The sequence below is a fragment of the Esox lucius genome, chromosome 17 (genome assembly GCF_011004845.1).
Source record: "Esox lucius isolate fEsoLuc1 chromosome 17, fEsoLuc1.pri, whole genome shotgun sequence".
NCBI classification, from domain to species: domain Eukaryota; kingdom Metazoa; phylum Chordata; class Actinopteri; order Esociformes; family Esocidae; genus Esox; species Esox lucius.
This window is the reverse complement of record NC_047585.1, coordinates 37922505-37942470: the sequence shown is the minus strand read 5'-3', so window position 1 is coordinate 37942470 and position 19966 is coordinate 37922505. Positions and strand designations below refer to the sequence as shown.

Sequence of the window (19966 nt, the reverse complement as noted above, 5' to 3'; positions counted from 1 at the left end):
GCCATCCCAGCACTGCAGAACCTGTTCATCATTCCTGAGCTCCATTCTCAGCCCCTGACAGAGGGTCTGTGATAATTAGTAATAATGACTGACTGTGCACACAGGGATGGGTGACGGATGATGCAGAAGCATGGCAAGAACACAAACTAAGCATTGCAACTCTGAGTTAATTTTATTGGGAAAAAAGTTATATATGACTCTAGATGAAAACAAACATGGTGGTAGACTTTTATTAACCCCTTAGTAAATAAAGGGTATGGAAACAGAGGATGATGTTGGAGTTAACATTTACTGTAGGGGGTAAAGATGACGTCAGTGTACTTTTAGGGTGTAATATGTTACCTTGACGCTGTCATGCCAGGGATGGTCTCTCTGAACACGTTCTGCCTCACTGGCCAGCCTCTGGATGTTCAAGAGTACAGATTAGCAAAAGAATGGAAAAAAGGACCTGCACTTTTGTTAATATCAGCCAAAGCAGGGAGAAATATTTAAGGATTACTTATATCAGCAAGGTTGTGTAAAAAATTTTTTTATTCATCCTCTTGATCTTTCTTTCAAAATATTAACAAAAAATCTAAGCTTTAATTGAAGTAAAAAATTATTGAGGAAAAAATTATTTTTTATCATAAAACAAATATTTTTCTCAAATATACACTATATGGCCAAACGTACGAGGACACCTGACCATCATACCCATATGAGCTTGTTGGACATCCCATTCCAAAACCATGGGCATTAATATGGAGGTGCCCCCTTAGCAGCTGTAACAGCCACCACTCTTGAGGGGAGGCTTTCCCCAAGATTTTGGAGTGTCTCTGTGGGAATTTGAGCCCCTTCAGCCAAAAGAGCATTTGTGAAGTCAGGCACTGATGATGGACGAGAAGGTCAAAGTTTAGGTCAGGGTTCTGTGCAGGCCACTCAAATTCCTCCACACCAACCATGTCGAACCATGTCTCCATGGGCCCTGCTTTGTGCTCAAGGACAGAGCCCCAGATCCTCCACCAGACTTTACAGTTGGCACTATGCATTCTGGTAGGTAGTGGCATCCGCCAAAGCCAGGTTTGTCCATCAGACTGCCAGATAGTCAAGTGTGAATTATCAATCTAGAGATCATGTTTCCACCGCTCCAGAGGTTAGGATTGTTATCCGGTGTCTGTGCTCGTCACTCCATTATAGACAGAATACCAGCTGACTGCTTCTTCCCTAAATAGTTCTTGCGTAGTTCGGAACTGTGGTTTTCTGTCACTGTCTTGTTGTAGGAGGAAATTGGCTCCAATCAAACGCCATCCACAGGGTATGGCATGGTGTTGCAAAATGGAGTGATAGTCTTGCTTCTTCAAGATGCCTTTCACCCTGTACAAATATCCCACTTTACCACCACCAAAGCACCCCCAGACCATCACATTGCCTCCACCATGCTTGACAGATGGGGTCAAGCACACTTCCAGCATCTATTTATTTGGTCTGTGATCTGAACACCTCGACCTGAGATTCGTCTGTCCATAACACTTTCCTCCGAGTTTCCTTTTCACTGATCACTGTTCAATGTTTGTCTAAGGAGATTTCATTGCTATGTGCTGTTTAATACAAACTATAAACTTGTTTTATTTTATTTACGATTGTATTAATTTGTCCAATTACCATTGAGCCCCTGAAATAAGGGGACTGTGTATGAAAATGTTTGCAATCCCTAAACGTTTCATACAATATTTTTGTTCAACCTCTTATTTTCCAGTAAACGGTCCTTATTTCCAAGAAAAGGGAGTAGCAAAGGAAGAGCTGCACTGCCTTCCCTGAATATATGGGTTCAGTTATTCTATTCTATAGACAATCAATTTTTCTCTAACACCAAAAAGTTAAAGGACTGTTACAGTGATTGTGCAGAGTACTGTGGTTTCACTTTCAACACCAGGGTATACATTGTGAGCCTGAATCTCAGGAACTATCAACAATAAGGTAGGTTAGTCATTTGCATTCATTCTTCTAATAGAAAAGTCAGAATGACTTTTATTCATTATGCACATTTACAGTTCTCTGGGGGCAAGTGTTGGACAATGTATCGGGAATGAACACACCAAATAACCGCTAAGTTGAATTGGAATAATATACAATGCGTGGTGATGATACATAACATAGAATGTGGAATTGTGTTATTTAGTTAAATAAATACAACTTAGATTTCTGACTTACATCAAGTGCTTTACGTTTTTTGGCCAGCAACTTTTCAATGTCAGAAGCCACTTTTTCGACCATCTCATAAGGAGAATTCTTCACCAGGCTGAATTGCCTTCTTTTCTCAATGTAGATCTGCAAAAGAAGAAAGAAAACCATAGCCAAGATTATCTGGTTTGCAGTAAGATGAAAGTTCCATGTTAGCAGATGAGATTCGGATACTATTCACCTAATCTTTCAATTCTTTATTTCTCATCAGAAGTGTAAACATAGGTTCAGAAAATTCTAAACCACTGGGTAAGAAACTATGACATGTATCTAAAATATTTTCAAGTCCTGATTGTGAATGATGCAGTTCATCAGTCCCTTTGTAACGGCCGACCATGTCCTGTGTAGGTATGTTCTAGTTTGCCTGTTTCTATGTTTAGTTTAGTTTCATCTTTGTAATTGGTTTCACCTGTATCTAGTTCACCTGTATCTAGTTCACCTGTATCTAGTTCACCTGTATCTAGTTCACCTGTATCGTCAGCACTTGTATGTTTTGTCAGTCATTGTCTTATGTTATAGTTGTTGCGGTATGTCTTGTCAGGTCTGTTAAGTAAAGAGCCTTTTATTTAAATCACCTCTGTGCCTGTGTCCTGCTACCTCCACTTGTGACACCCTTCTTCAGTTTACTCTGTTCACAGCAACCAAATAATGGAATGGTAAAATTTAACAATGAAGGTGATTTGTTATGTCTCAAATGTGTACAATTCAGAATTTGACCAGGTCTAGAGGGAAACCGGCTGGAGATAAGTAATGTACTGTTGGCCAAATATAGAGAATGAAAAAGACTGTATGAATAACATTTGGGTTATAATTACAAGCACTAAGTGGTGTTGTGTTCTGCAGATTCTATGCTATAAAATAATATATCAGTTTACTCCCATCTTAAATGTCCTGGGGTTACTAGATAAAATTCCCCAATTGTTCAGTGGAAATTAAACAAAACTGTAAAATTTGAATATTATAAAATCCAGGGGTTTCACCAGTATTGCATACAAACTACCCTGTTTGTACTTAGGGACAGAATTTAGAATAGGTTTGATTTATCAAACAATCGGATGACCATTTCATAACCCCTAACCCTATCCCATGTATTTGATCCCCTGCTGATTTTGTACGTTTGCCCATTAAAATTATAGACTGATAAAGAAATTATCAGTCTATAATTTTAATGGTAGGTTTGTTTGAACAGTGAGAGACAGAATAACAACAACAACAAAATCCAGAAAAATGCTGTGGATTTATCCAGAAATATTTACATAAATGTAAAAACATCTCCTCTAAAAGATAATGTATGAAACTCGATTTTCGTTCTGTAGACATTTACCAGCTTGCTTATCATGGGTGAGGCATTTATTACCTTTGTTTATCAATCTAAAATCTTCTTGCTTTATACACCCATGCCTGCTGAACCATTGTACTGTTTTCAAATAATCCCGTTTGTCTTTACTTCTTCCAAGGAGATCAGACTCCTACTTGATTTTCTGTTATCTCAATATTTAATAATTAAACAATGGTTTTACACAGGTCCATCATTTAAAGTGTCTTTACTTTGCATTATTATTTTGAAAATAATTAACTAACTTGGTCAAATTACATGAAATACTGTAGCCTGTTGCTTGAATTCACAATGGAAAAACTAAATTAAAACATACTTTAATAATTTTTCTGCCACGCTTAAACAACATTGCCTACATTTGAGAAATGCTGTTCCGTTATTCTACCACTTGGCAATGAGCCTACAAATGGTTATGGCTCTGTGTCTCAAAATATTGGAAAAAAAACATTACCTCTTAATTTTCTCTGAAGAAAAACTGAACAGAGTTACCATGGTGGATACACTGAGAAACTTGAATCTGAATGACCCCAACTTGGGGCAGCTGAGAGGCCTGCTAATTGGACCTACTGGAGAAGGAAAGTCCAGCTCCATCAACTCAGTCAACAATGTTTTCCAAGGACGGATAGCCTATAACGCCCTGGCAGCCTCAACAGCTAGTGGAACAAGCTTCACCAAGAGAGTAAGTAGCAGTAAATTAGGAATGTAGTGTTATTGATCACGAAAAATAAGGAAACATGGATCCCGGCACATCTGTATAATTTTCAGTACAAAACACAGTACATAAACATTTTTATTTAATGATGTCATGGGTCTGGAGTCGGTACAAGGACATGGGATACATCCTGATGACATCATATACCAGAGGGCTATCAGGTAAACAGGTCTCCGATTTTGGCAAAGACCGGTCAAGGGTACATGTGATTATATCCTAAGCACTCAAAAAATGTGGCTTGTATGTGAGGCGGCAAGAAAGAAGCTATTACTCTACTAAGAAAATCATCTCAGAATACTGTCTGAAGGATGCCATAAAACACACCAGAGATTTGGTTGACATTTGGCAAAGCATTTTCTAGTCGGGCAAAACTGACATTACATTTTTTTGTCTAAATGAGTGGAGCAAACCCAAGAGTGGGCCAGTCAGTCCTCTGACCTAAATCCAGAATTTAGGGCCTCATAGAGAACTATTACCGAACAGGGCTCTTAGATCCATGAACACAGGTCAGCAAGTAGAGTCCAGAGTCCAAACTAAACATAGCCAAGCTGCATCAGTTATGCTGCATACAACTGGAATAAAGTACCAGAAGTTCTTAGACGTGCACCAAATGTATACATTTTTAAATCCAGGTTAAAAACACTTCCCTTTTCACACACCTATGTCTGAGCACTTAAACTTAACTGCACTGTTTAGCCTTACAGATTTTATAGCTTCCTATGTTTTTATTCTATTTTATTATTCTATGTTTTATTATTATGATATTGTTGTGATGTTTTCATCTGAGTATTTGTTTTTATGCTATTGTATTTTTATATTTTTTTTTCTTTTTCTTTGTAAAGCACATTTAATTGCTTCTTTGAATTGTGCTATATAAATAAACTTGCTTGCTATTACAAAAGACTGCACGCTGTCATTGATGCTAAAGGGGACAATACACAGTATTAAGAACTAAGGGTATGCAGACTTTTGAACATTTCTTTCTTTGTTTCCAGGTTTTGTTTTATGATTGTGTCATTCTGTTATGACCTACAGTTGAATGTGAATCCCATAAGAAATAATAGACATGTTTTGCCTGCTCACTCATGTTTTCTTTACAAATGGTACATATATTACCTATTCTACAAGGGTATGCAAACTTTTGAGCACAACTGTACATAAAGGGAAACCAAGTACTTTTTTTATAAAAGGTTAATTTAGTCAGTACATTTGGATCATTATTGTGTGGGATGTTGCCAGATGATAACAGTGAAAAAGTTTGGGAAAGTTTGTGGAAAAATATGATATGCTATATTTATGATATTATTATTATTTTACAATTTACAAAGTCTAAGTCACAGGTGTCAAACCGGTTCCACAAAGGGCCGAGTGTCTGCAGGTTTTTGGTTTTTCTTATAAATTGGTTCCTAGTTCATACCTACACAACCAGGTGAGGGTAGAAACTAACCAATCAGTGACCTAATTAACCAATCAAGTACAAGGAGAGAGCAAAAACCTGCAGACACTCGGCCCTCCGTGGAACCGGTTTGACACCTCTGGTCTAAGTGAAGTACTTCTTCCTGTTGGGCAAAGCTTGTTTAAGTTACGGTAGAAAGCACAAATAGGTCCGAGCAGATATCAAGTGTTGTTGTTTCTTCCCCTGGCACAGCCTCCTCCTGAGGAAAACACAGCGTAGCGCCAGGCTGTGGAGCATTCGCTCCAAAAGATCCCAGGATGTTTCAGACGCTGCGCAGGATTATGAGTAAATGAATGAGGAGAAGACGCATGGCTCCCGTCGAGGCATCACTGCCTGCTGCCAGACCATCTGTTTTGCTGTGACACCCACATGGAGGAATACAGAGGACACGCGCCACCGCCATCACTCATCAGTCATTGTGTGCCCTGAACACTGCACAGCCTTTACCGTCCAGGACCGAGGGGCCCGCTTCAGCTGATACAAGGAACAAACCCTTCGGGGTTTGAAAGACTTTGGGGAACCCTTTTCAGTAAAAAAAAAAAAGATGTCTTGTGGAAGCCCTGATTACTTGTGGAATCACCTCAGAAAACGTAATTTGAAAGATTTTTAAACAGGGAAAAAATGTAAAAGGAGAGTTTCAATTACAAAAATATACATTTTAAATTGTAGCGCCATTCATGGCTATAAAATTTATACTTTTGTCCATCAGTGAGAGTAAATGTAATTCCTGTAAATCATGCTGTATAACACAGCAAATGTAAAATTGCCATGAATATCAATGCATATTAAATATACTAATATAATATTAATAGTGGTGAGTAAACTGTAATAAATATTCAAACATTGGGATTTGGATAGAGCGTAAGCCTCATTAAAAAGGGTAAAAAATATGCTTTTTTGAGAAGAAACAAGACGTTTTCTTGTAAGTTACACACAATAAGAAATTTGCGTCCTTCACTTGGTTGAACTTGTTAATTAAGGTAATAATAAAACCTACAGAATTTTGTCAATATTGTATTGCAGAAAATTATTTTCAAAAACAATATATTTCTTCACATCCTCAAAAAAACTCTACAAAGTCCAAAAAACGATCGTAACCGTAGCAAAACACTTTGTTGGTGCTGTACATAATCTTTTTAGATTTATAAGCATCATACAGGCTCCATTTAGATCCTTATGAAAAATGTCTGTATGTAGTGTATAGAGTATTGTGATGATGGATACTTTAAGAAGAGCACACATACATTCATCTATTTAGAATGCACAACCTGTAGGTGTAGAGTACACTGTCGTCAGTCAACAATGCCAGTCATGTTTATAACCTGTTTAAACAGTAAGTTGCCAAAACATTCCATGGCAAGTCCATGTTATTGAATTGTACTTAGGGTTTCTGGGTTGGTGATCTGTGTTGGTGATCTGTGCACATACAAGCACCAGCCCCAGATATGAGAGCCAAAAAGGGATCCAAAGTTCACTGGGGCACCCAAAAAAGTAATTCTATTTGTCACTAGACTGTTAATCTCTGGCGTGTGTGGTAAAAATCTGTTGTGAGATCTGAATAATCACTATATCTTGCACAAAATGAATTGTTTACACTGAATGGGGGTCAGTCAAAAACTGGTTTTAAAATTCTTAGCTACCCCAAAATGTATATTCATAAACTATTCCTCCTACCCGCTACTTTTACCTTGAATGCATTTTTTTAAATTTTGAAAGGGTGGTGAGAATGCTGAAAAAGTTAGGAAAGTTACCGTTTAAAGCTACAGCACTGTAATTGTTCAGTATTATCTTGATGAAAACACAACAGGACTGATGAACAGGAATTACTCTGAAACATTAAACGAGGAGGATCAAGAACCCTTAAACTAAATGAAAGTGTAAATATCAACCAAATAACTTGAAATGAATTCACTGTTACTTAGAATCTCCAGCTTTTCCTGAAAGGGCTATGATGATTGAATACTAGGTTGAGGAAAAGCAGGACAAAAAAACAAGTTGGCGTGCCAGCTCTCTCTCTCACAAACACACACACACTGTGCGTGTGTCAAACCATTATAACAAGGTAACAAATTGGCCTGGGAAAGTTTTGGCCTGCACTCACCCCCTTCAGCTGCTGGGCTCCACTGATGTGCTGGAAGACTCTGTCGATCTCCTGCTCGATGCGCCTGGCCCAGTGCATTATCCTGTAGACACACGGGAAGGAGACAGTGTGTCACTTCCTCAACGGCCCATCCGCTGGGACAACACCGGGGTGTCCTTTTTGCCGTTGGTACTCTCGTCAAATTGCGTGACTGACAGAAGCAACTTCGACCTTAGGTAACTTGCATTGCATTAAAGCGGACACACATAGTGGGCCACAGCGCTGGCCCTGCTCAAAGTAGTCCACAACATTGGGAGTCGGGTGCCAATTGGAACTTGGATACTGGAACTCTTGAGAGTAACACTAGTTAAGCAAGAGTGATGGGGACACATTCAGTTTACACGTGGTGGGGATTCATTCTCTAATGCGAGAAAACAAAAACAGGCTAATCAAAATACACTGCCAGTCAAAAGTATGGATACACCTACTCATTCCGGGGTATTTCTACATTTTTACATTTTTACAATTTTCCAAACTGTAGATTAAAAGTGAAGACATCAAAACTATAAAACAACACATCACTTTTAAAAAACTAGTGTACACCGATCAGCCATAACATTATGACCACTGACAAGTGAAGTGAATAACATTGATTATCTCATTATCATGGCACCTGTCAGTGGGTGGGATATATTAGGCAGCAAGTGAACAAGTTGATGTTAGAAGCAGGAAAAATGGGCACGCGTAAGGATCTGAGCAACTTTGACAAGGGCCAAATGGTGATGGCTAGACTACTGAGTCAGAGCATCTCCAAAACTGCAGCCCTTGCGGGGTGTTCCTGGTCTGCAGAGGTCAGTACCTATCAAAAGTGGTCCAAGGAAGGAAAAGCGGTGAACTGGTGACAGGGTCATGGCCAGCTAAGGCTCACTGATGCACGTGGGGAGCGAAGGCTGGCCCATGTGGTCCGATCCAACAGAAGAGCTACTGTAGCTCATACTTCTGAAAATGTTAATGCTGGTACTGATAGAAAGGTATCAGAACTCTGTGCATCATAGTTTGTTGCGTATGGGCCTGCGTAGCCGCAGACCAGTTAGGGTGTCCATGTAGACCCATGTCCACCGCCGAAAGCACCTACAATGGGCATGTGAGCATCAGAACTGGACCACGGAACAATGGAAGAAGGTGGCCTGGTCTGATGAATCACATTTCCTTTTACATCACATGGATGGCCGGGTGCGTGTTCATCGCTTACCTGGAGAACACAGGGCACCAAGATGCACTATGGGAAGAAGGCAAGCTGGCGGAGGCAGTGTGATGCTTTGGGCAATGTTCTGCTGGGAAACCTTGGGTCCTGCCATTCATGTGGATGTTGTTGCAGACCATGTGCACCCTTTCATGGCAACAGTATTCCCTGATGGTATTTGCCTCTTTCAGCAGGATAATGTGCCCTGCCACAAAGCAAAAATTATTTAGGAATGGCTTGAGGAACACAACAATGAGTTCAAGGTGTTGACTTGGCCTCCAAATTCCCCAGATCTCAATCGAATTGATTGGATCTGTGTGGGATGTGCTGGACAAACAAGTCCGATCTATGGAGGCACCACCTCACAACTTACAGGACTTAATGGATCTACTGCAAATGTCTTTGTGACAGATACTAGGGCTGCACGATATACTGACTCTATATCGCAATATCACGTTGCGCGATATCAAAATTAAAAATGTCATGCAAAGTATGCGATTTTCCGTTTATTTTGTGGAGAGGCGCGTCCGTTGGCTGTGTGGCTTAGTTGTGTTTGATTTAGAGCCTGCTAGAAACCACTACAGAATGATCATGTTTAATTGGCCAATTGTCCTGTCACATGCAAGTGTGAGCGCCACGGGTCCATTACACGAACATACCCTATGGAGCATACCACGTGACATGTGTGCATAATTAGACAGCGTTTGAGAGAGGAGAGAGATAGAGACAGCATTACGTATCAGAGGAGCGAAAGAAAAGAAAGGACAGGAAAGTAAGAAGATGAGTGTGTCCTAGGGAGACAACGAAATAACGGAGATCGAAGAAGAAACTTTGTGGCCAAAATGTTACGTGATAAACTATAACAGTAATGCACGTCACAAAAAGCATTACAAAAGTATAATCCTAAATAAATATGAATCTTGGCATTAAGTCAGGAGAAGAACGCACGATATAGAATGAACGAGTGTCCGGTAGGCTATTAGCTATAGAGGCAATGCTTCTAAAATGCCTTTGCACTAGATTTGAGGCTTAATCAATTTAAAAAAATCTCAAATGATGTATGCGCTGCCAAGAATTACAATAGGCACCTTCACAAAGGCTGAAACACTGGAGTATTCTAGGGAACAGCGTTCAGATTCCCTTTGCGGTAGCCTACAAAGCTTTGTGTAGCTAGTTTGCAGTCTGTCCATGCAATGATTTGTTTTTATGTTTTCAAAAAGATTTTGCTTTTAGTGTAGGTTGAGTATCGTGGTTAAAAAAGCCAATAACTGTGATTGGCCCTGTTTGAGAGTTGACAAGCGTTCCTCTACTGTAGACACTAATTTTTCGGGCATATCCTAAGAAAACCTTTAGATTAGATTGAACTTCATTGTCATTGAACAGTACAAGTACAGTACAACGAAATGCAGTTAGCATCTAACCAGAAGTGCAAATTGAAGAGGACAGAAAATGAACAAGTATTAAGTATAATGTATGTACAAGGGGGATGTATAAATGTGCAATGAAGGCAAATGGGAGTTCTGAACCTCAGTTTGCAGTGCACGTCTGGTACCATAAAAATCTGGACAGGGTGGTCAGGTCTGCTGTACCATCAGTACAACATGTCCTGTTCTGTTGACATGGTCTTTATTTATTCATGTTGTACCAGTCCAATATGACTGTCAGTTAACATAAACACTTGGGAGAAAACTTGTTTTCATATGTTATTATTCTATTTTGATGGGTTTTCCCATAACTTTAGTGTTTTTACACATGTAATGAATATTGATATAGCAATTTTCATGATTCATGTTGCAACATTACATTTTGTCAATATCGTGCAACCCTACCAGATACCACAACACACCATCAGAGGTCAAGTGGAGTCCATGCCTGGACGGATCAGGGCTGTTTTGGCGGCTGAAGGGGGACCGACACAATATTAGGCAGGTGGCTGATCGGTGTAGAACATAATAATATAAGCAAAAAGTTTAACAACTCAAAATACATTTTACATTTTAGATTCTTCAAAGTAGCCACGCTCGGCATTCTCCCAACCAGCTTCATGAAGTAGTCCTCCAGAATGCTTTTCCAACAGTATTGAAGAGGTTCCCACATGTCCTGAGCAATTGTTTTTTCTTCACACTGCGGTCCAAGTCATACCAAACTATCTCAACTGGGTTAAGGTCGTCTGATTGTGGAGCACAGGTCATCGGATGCAGCACCGTCAAACAACTTCTTGGGAGTAAAAGGCCTGACACGCTTCACAGTGGGAACTACACATGCGGAGATCATCCATTCCCACCCTGCATCTTACAAAACACAACAGTTGGAATAAAAAATCTGAAATTTGGACTATCAGACTGAAGGACATATTTCAACTGGTGAAATATCAACTTCTCATGTTTTTTGTGGCACAAGCCAGTCTCTTGTTCTCATTGGTGTCCTTCAGTAGTGGTTTCTTTGCTGTTATTCAAACGTAAAGGCCAGATTCACACAGTCCTTCTTAACCGTTGATTTTGAAATGTGTCTGTTGTATAAACTGTGAAGTATTTATTTGGGCAGCAATCTGAGGTGATGTTAATTGCCAATTTCTGAGACCGGTAAACTGGGTCTCTGAATTTCCTGTGGTAGTCCTCATAAATGTCAGTTTCATTGCTCTTGACGGTATTTACAACTGCACTTGAAGAAACTTTTGAATTTCATGATATTTTCCACACTGACTGACCTTCTTTTCTTAAAGTAAAGATGGATTGTCATTTCTCTTAGCTAATTTGAGCTGTTCTACAGTACAGGCATAATGAGGGTCTTCTGTATTTCCACCCTTCTTGGTCAGCCTCTGTATGCACACCGTAACGCATTGAGAAGGAAAGAAACTCCACAAATTTACCAGGTGACTAACTCACGATGCTGGTGGAGAGAATGCAAAGAATGTGCCGAGCCGTCATCAGGGCTAACAGTGACTACTTTGAAGAATGTACAGTATGAAATGTATTTTGATCTGCTTAACACTATTTTGGTTGCTACATGATTCTATGTGTTCTTTCATAGTTTTGATGTCTTCACTAATATTCTACAATGAGGAAAATAGCATAACTAAAGATATACCCTTAAATGAGTAGGTGTGTCCAATCTTTTGAATGGTACTGTATCTGCCTCCGCCACTGGAGCAAAGCCCCAATGATTGACTTTGACGGGATTAATCCATGACAGCCTATTCAGCGAGAGAATACAGACCACTGATTCATCAGCCCAGAAGTCAAGCGAAGGACTTGTCTACAGTACCGGTAATTCATAGCAATATGCTACGCTTGACATTCACAAGAAACACTATTCTAGAATAACTTTTGCATTACTGTGTCTATGATGTGAAACGTAATTAAAGTACAAACTTGTTACTACCAGGTCAGGATCTAGGCCGAGGGCACTCTGAACAGCTGGAGAGGCCCCCTGCAATGAGACACAGTGTATTCCCTAATCCACACTTGTACACTCTGGTAAAATAACCAAGGCAAGTGCTATAAATAGGCACCCGATGTAGGTAGCAAGAATGGCATGAGTCATGTGCAGAGGCACAGGAATCAAAAAAGCAAACAAAAATGTAACAACCAGACTACAGCGTGAACCTGGCAGCAAAACATCCAGTCCAGATCCACAACAGAGCCGGTCACTAGGAAATCGACACCACTACAGCTGGCAGAGAGAACAGCTAACACGACAAATACGGGATGGATTAGAAAGACAACACATTCCACAGCCAGATGATGGTGGCTGGATGACACGCTACCATTAGCGTGAATTGATATACATTTTCAATGGCTAACACAATTCAGAATTTTTATCCATTTACAATGGCTAACATTATCGTGAATTCATACATATTTTTATGATTTATAGATATCCCCAGTCCTGTCCTGTGCAAATAAGGTTACTCCGTGACAATGATGTACGAAAGGAGCAGGACACAGAAAGACAGACAAACATGAAATGACCAAATACGGGCTGTGGCAGCAGATCCATCGTTTCTGTTTAGCTAACGATCTAGAATCTTCTGCGTGTGCACCTGCAGCCACTCACGCAATTTGTAAAGGATACGTGGGCAGTGCAGGATTGGTAAGCTCTGTTTTCGTGAGTGTCACAGGTATTGCTGCATGTTGTTATTGCCAGGCAGAACACTGAGCGCCTTCAGACAATTAATTTGCTCAGTAATTCCCTAAATTCAATACACATGGTGTTCCAGGTCAGTTGAATCAAGAAACCTGAAGTGCCTTTGGACAGAACCTGAGTCGCCTACACCCAAATTAATGTGGATGTGACTAAATGACAGCACTCAGTGGGTTTACAAGTAAACTGTCATCTGTACAGCAGATCAACCTGTCTATTGACAGATACGAACCAACAGACATGGTATAATTAAGCAATAAGGCACACAGGGGTGTGTGGCATATGGCCAATATACTATGGATGTTATGTCATACCTATGTTAAACCGTTTCATATCCCAATTTTCAGTCAATCATCATTCAGGATTAAAAACAGTCAGTTTATAATATATTATAAGGGGAACAAGGCTGAGTATCTGTAAAAGAACTCTATGACAACTGTTGATAAAATATATCTGACTGATGATTGATCGAAATATAAGTCTCAAGAAGTCAGGTTTTAATAAATGGCTTTATAAAGTGCTCCATGACAACAGCTACTGCCCAAGGAGCAGATCAGAGCAGATGCCCTCTCTCTGTCTGTGGTCACATTCAACATCTACTCTCTTCATAGTGCCCTCATTTCCACCATGCATATGTGCCCCGATCAGAAGCAGTGGACTACTAAATCCCGGGGAGGTCCAGCTGTCTGGGTCTCTGCCTCCAGTGCACGCGTATCACTGCAGCATGGGTTTGGGTCTTTGAGCAAAACCTCTTTCATCCATCTTCCTCCACCGCGTCTGTCCTGAATAAAACATAAATGTGCCGGGGGAAAATAAAATCCCACATATACCTAAAAGTGTTTCACTATTAAGGGAACAGGACGCCGTTTGGGTTTCTGGGCGTGTGTTATTCAAAGCGGCTGAAGCTCGATCCTGGCTTTTCCGAGTGCGCTCCATTTCCTCTACCAGGCACCCCTGGGACAGGAGAGAACCGTGTTGCGGCGCTGACTGCTGCATGCGTCTCTGTTACCTGGCATACATACCACACCCAGAGGACCTGGGAGAGGGGGCCAGGGAGTAGCACCGTACAGCACACCGTGACCCACATTCACTTCCAAAGAGATAGGTGTGGAGGAGCGAAGGAGCGAAGGGCGGGGTGGATGAGGCACAGAGAGGAGGGTGGAGTACATGCGATTGGGGGAGGGGCAGGCGAGGGAGTGAAAGATGCAGAGGAAGAGAGACTGTGAGAAAGAGTGGACGAGGGGGGGGGGTGAGGGGATGGGGCTGTGAGAGATTGAGAGAGGGGATGAAAACTGACTGCTGCAGTATTAATTCTTAATTGAAGGGAGCTGCTGTTCTTCGATGTAGCGATTCTGCTTCATTTGGCCCACAGTGCAGATGCAAATGGTACTGTTTTAATGCACTCACTCAGCAGAAAAAACGTAGTACTCTCGTACCCCTGAACACAATTACTCACACCATACGCTTCTCCAGGATCACGCTAACACACAAACACACATATACATGCACACGCACGCATACACACACAACACGTCCCTGCAGCTTCCAAAGACCCTTGCTCTCATTGGTTAGACAAACAGCTCCAAGTAACTCCAGCTGTGATTGGCCTAGAGTTTATTCCTAGCGTCCCAGAGATCCCAGTCCCATCTGGTGAGTGCCTGTCTGCCTGGAGAGCCTGGAGAAAGGCCCGGAAAGCTGTGGTCTCAAGTGCCAGCTGTGCTCATGAGAGAAAGTGTTAAATGTTGGAAAGAAAGAGCTGAAAAGAGGTTGATTAAAAGTAACAAAGGGATTATTATTCCAATGTGGACCAATTAAGCCTCGATGTTATCTGACTGCCTTTTCAACCTGAGTGTCGGACCCGGGGTCACTGTACAGAGGCGACAGTAAACAACTCACTCCCCACAAATGCCGCAGCACTCAATGAAAGTGACAGGGAATGTAAACAGCTTCAGTAAAATAACGCCCAGTGCTTGTTCTTAAAATAGAATATTTTGTCGAGTCCAAATTCACACATTCGGCCAAGCTTTCGTCGCGGCAACTGCAGGCATGAGACGCATGTCCTTCTCCAGAGCACATCTCACCAAGTCCCTCCGCATCTGATCCCACTGCTTGCTCAACCCGGGAAGTAATCACCAGCACTGACATGCTTGGAGGAGAAAGGATTCACCGGCCAGATCCCACAATAAAGCTTGTCGGTACCTGACCTGCCACAAGTAGTCACTATAGCACGCCTATCAGGAGCCCAGTGGTGGTCGAAGTTAGCTGACGTGTGTAATGGCTGTTTAAAAATACCGAACCATGGATCTACTGGTTCATAGACTCATGTCAGAATGAGGAAATGTCTAACATCGACTTTGAAAGTAGAGAACTAATCCTTCAAGTCACTGTCACCGTTACTCGGACAAGTGGTGAGCTCCTCTCACAGACCGATTAGGAGAGAGAAATGGCCCAGTTAGGCATGTGAACACAGGCTAATTCCTACAGAGGTTATTATTGATTCGTTCTATTGATCCATTTAAAGCAAGACACGCTTTAGTCCGGGATTACATTGCCGATCGCTTCAGGCCGTTTCAAACTAAGACTGCTGATTTAGGACCACTTTTGACTTCATCATAAAGAATAACACGAGTAACAACCTAACCGGAGTAGTTGCGCCAAATTCTCTATGATCACTTCCACCCGAAACCTACTTAAAACGTCAATGGAAGCAACAGTAACTAACCTTCCAGACGGCACACCTGTCTCGCCTAGGTTCACAGGGATACCTGATCCCAGATCAGCAGTCCTACTCCGCAAATTCTTGCTACATACGTTGTGATGTGATAATTGCCTAGCCTTGCAAGCCAACCATTAACACTCCAAAAACAGCTTTCTGACCCACACACAGGCATCACCAGTGGCATCTCCCTTAAGAAAAATCAGTCCCATCGTGTTGTCAGCAATCATCAATATTTATGTCATTCTGCGCACACACACAAACACACACACAAACACACACATTACATAAGAGTGCCTACATCCAGAATGAGATCATGTCCACGTGGTGCTGTTGATGGCGGTTGTGTTATTCACATGATTCAAAACGATGACATCTCTAAGCATAAGCTAAACCCTTCGCAGCCTTGGAAGAAGTGTGTCACCGTTATCGACAACATGTCTACACACAGCAGACCTCCACTCTCCCCACAGGACTGTGACCAGTGATGGGTCAGACAATGAAGAAAGATGCTGCCAACTTAGATCAAACACTGTCGGTATGGCATTGACAATAACATAAGACACACACACAGAGAGAGAAAGAAACACAGAGGCAGACACAGAGAGAGAGAGGGGGAATGTTGTGAGTAAACACCCACGGAGCACAACAACCATCAATTAAGTGACAAGCACCCTATTCTTGCCAACCAGATTTGACAGAGATTGGACGCCAGACAGACACGAAAGGAAAGACAATTTGGTGGATCTAGTGACAAAAACATGACACAGCCAATGAATGGTAAAATATCTGATTAATTGTAAATAAGAGCATTTGCTTCATTTGATTCCTTCATGTACTGATATCCAGCAACAACATCCTGTGACTCGGTAATGTATGATGACAGCAACCAACGATCCACTTCAAATTCCTAAAGTAGCGGTCTTACTCCCTAATTCGCAATCGCAGCATAGCGAGAAACATGATTTTAGTATCCTATTCTGGCAGCCCGAGAGGCGATGGGGTCCAGAATTAGGCCCACGGTCACCCCGTGTTCCATTCAAATCCGGGACATCAATACGCATTTTGTGGGGCAGGTTTAGCAAAGTTGTATATTTTAAGTGGTATAGTCACTGTTAGACAATATATTTTACTTACGTGTATTGCTGGGGGAACGTGAGACCCTCGGCTCCAGGCCACGGTACACTGAATATCAAGATGATCTGGAAAGATACCAAGCAGGCAATGCTGCAAGTCGGAGTGCATATCGCCATTTTCCATTAAAAATCTTAAAAACGGGTTTGGAAAAATGCGAAAGATCCCAAATCGTCAATTTTCAATTCGCTTTCGATTTCATCTCGGTTCCTCAGCTCATTTCGAAGATAAAGCAACCATTACGGCGAGTGGACTAGCCTATATAGGCTTATTGATGCTCTTGCCAAGATACCGCAGAGTCGCTCGCTCGCCCACTCTTCACTAGTCTCATCAGCAACCTCCGACGCTCAAGCACGAGCTAGTGTACATCTACATCGTACGCATGAAGGGGATCACTTTGAACTTAGGTTACACGCTCAATTACACAGCAACTGGACTTCAGATACACTGTCAGTCGTATGTGTACATACTTCGTTGACAAACACAATCTCATTTTGAACTGTATCTTCCTGTGATTGTTTTTATATTCATGCTTTAAAGATATATTGACCTTTGGTAATGTAGCCATTAAAATAAAGGACTGTGCTTAACATTTGTGAAGGAAATCTGGCTCCTCTGTTTCCTCCTACTACTGCTGGCTATTGAGAAGCAGTAGCCCCCGTCTGTATCTTGGATAACACAGCGCCAATGCAGCCTATACCAAGTGAGGAAAACGTCAATAAAACGATCTTGTATCTCTGTAACCGTTCTTCTTCAAGCTTGAATAAACTGAATTGACATAGGCTATATTGCTTATTTGACCGCTGGCTTTGTACCAGTGAACACATGTCACAGGTACCTCTCTGTGAATCTGCCCTTAGGGCAGTTTGGAGTGATACAAACTAAAGAGCTCAGTTCTCTGCTGTTAAGATGACCTACTAAAAGGTTACATGGGATCGCTGCTTCAAAGTTAAGGGACCCCATAGGCAGACAGAGCCAGCAGGGGGTGAGAGGAACCAGTATACAACCCCTCCACATTGATTCACAACCTTAATAGGACAAACATGATATGGTCTATATTGTTTATACAGTTCACTAACAAAGTGTTGCCTGTAGTATATCTCAACATAATAGGAGTCTTATGTGGATAATAAAGTAACAGTGTCAGTAGATCTTGGATTGAAACTGAATACTCAATAATGTATTCTATCTTGGAATGAAACTGAATACCCAGGAATGTATTCTATATTGGAATGAAACTGAATACCCAGGAATGTATTCAATATTGGAATGAAACAGAATACCCAGGAATTATTTCTATCTTGGAATGAAACTGAATACTCAAGAATGTATTCTATCTTTGAATGAAACTGAATACTCAGGAATGTATTCTATATTGGAATGAAACTGAATACCCAGGAATGTATTCAATATTGGAATGAAACTGAATACCCAGGAATTATTTCTATCTTGGAATGAAACTGAATACTCAAGAATGTATTTTATATTGGAATAAAACTGAATACCCAGGAATGAATTCTATCTTGGAATGAAACTGAATACTCAGGAATGTATTCTATCTTGGAACGAAACTGAATACTCAGGAATGTATTCTATCTTGGAACGAAACTGAATACTCAGGAATGTATTCTACCTTGAAATGAAACTGAATACTCAGGAATGTATTCTATCTTGGATTGAAACTGAATACTCAATAAGGTATTCTGTCTTGGAATAAAACCGAATACTCAGGAATGTATTCTATCTTGGAACGAAAATGAATACTCAGGAATCTTGGAATATTTTTCACACACACATCCCAAATCCTCCCTACCCCCTATATATGCCACACTACTTATGACCAGAGCGCCATGGGCCCCAGATCACAGTTGTGTATTATACAGGAAATAGGGTGCGGTTTAGGGTATCTGGTTAAACATAATCACTTCCTCCTTGGGCTGCACAGTACTCTGGGTTTACACTACAACAGGCACAGGGAAAACCCATCCTGTATCTTAATTTGACAATCCTCTTGTTCCATAACATCTCCCGCGCAGCAAGAAATTGAGTGTAGGAGCCCTGTAATGATGCTGTGATGTGCAGGTTAGGCGGACCCCCAATGAACAAGAGCAGAAAAAGGGACCCCATGTTCGTGACCTTCATTTACACTAAAATAATACGAAACAAGGCCAATAAGAAACCTTTCATCTGATGTCTGCACCACAGTTTTCTAAAAACGCCTTTGGAAAACATGTACAACATGGTGCAACGTATGCTTAGTTCATAAATGCATATATGTAACAACACACAGAAAAACGGCAGGCGTTACATGAAGTGCACAAGTGGATGTGCTAAATACAAGGTCTGGCGTCAGTTACCTTAGCAGTGCATTTTTTTAATGCATGTGATTGGCTGAGAACAACTACTACTACTGAAAATTCCGTCTCTGTCCCACCCAACAAGACAGTCTGTGGGTGGCAGGAGTATCTATTCCCGTTTCTACAATCTCTAGGCAAGGGGGTGGGGGGGGGGTGGTGGTGGTGGTGGAGGAAACAACTTTGAGGACTCTCTGTGACAGCCAGGCAGGCTTTAATCCTGCTGTCAAGTCCTTGGGAGAGCAGTCTAATTACTGCCCCGCCACCACCATCTCTTCTCTGCCTGCTGATCCCTACATTGGAGAGCCCTACTCTCCTAATTGGAATGGATCTCTAAAGGGAATAGAAATGTAGTTCCCCACTGGGCCTTTTGTGTGTGTGCGTGTGTGTGTTTAGCCAGATTGGTGTAATAATAGCCCATATTAATAAGTACTTTGTGTTTTTTTGCACTGGCGCAGGGAACATTGTCCAGCTGGATGGAGAGGTAATTAGAAAGTGTAAATGTTACTAGAACCAGCTAGATCCTATTTTCAATGTTCATCACAAGATATGTAGGAGAACCACTTTAGCAT

At 41.2% G+C, this 19966-nt stretch overlaps 1 protein-coding gene across 2 annotated transcripts in view; it reads right to left on the bottom strand.

Moving 5' to 3' along the window:
• The window catches only part of cacna2d2b (calcium channel, voltage-dependent, alpha 2/delta subunit 2b), a 44856-nt gene extending 27385 nt beyond the window's left edge, over positions 1-17471 (bottom strand). For both annotated transcript variants that reach the window (XM_010900622.3, XM_010900623.3), the window contains exons 1-4: positions 17044-17471; positions 7826-7907; positions 2191-2307; positions 343-402 (exon numbers count right to left, since the gene is read on the bottom strand). In XM_010900622.3, the coding sequence (XP_010898924.1) occupies positions 343-402; positions 2191-2307; positions 7826-7907; positions 17044-17159 (375 nt within the window). In that variant the 5' untranslated portion in view covers positions 17160-17471. The remainder of the gene's footprint in view (positions 1-342; positions 403-2190; positions 2308-7825; positions 7908-17043) is intronic.
• Positions 17472-19966: the final 2495 nt, after the last annotated feature.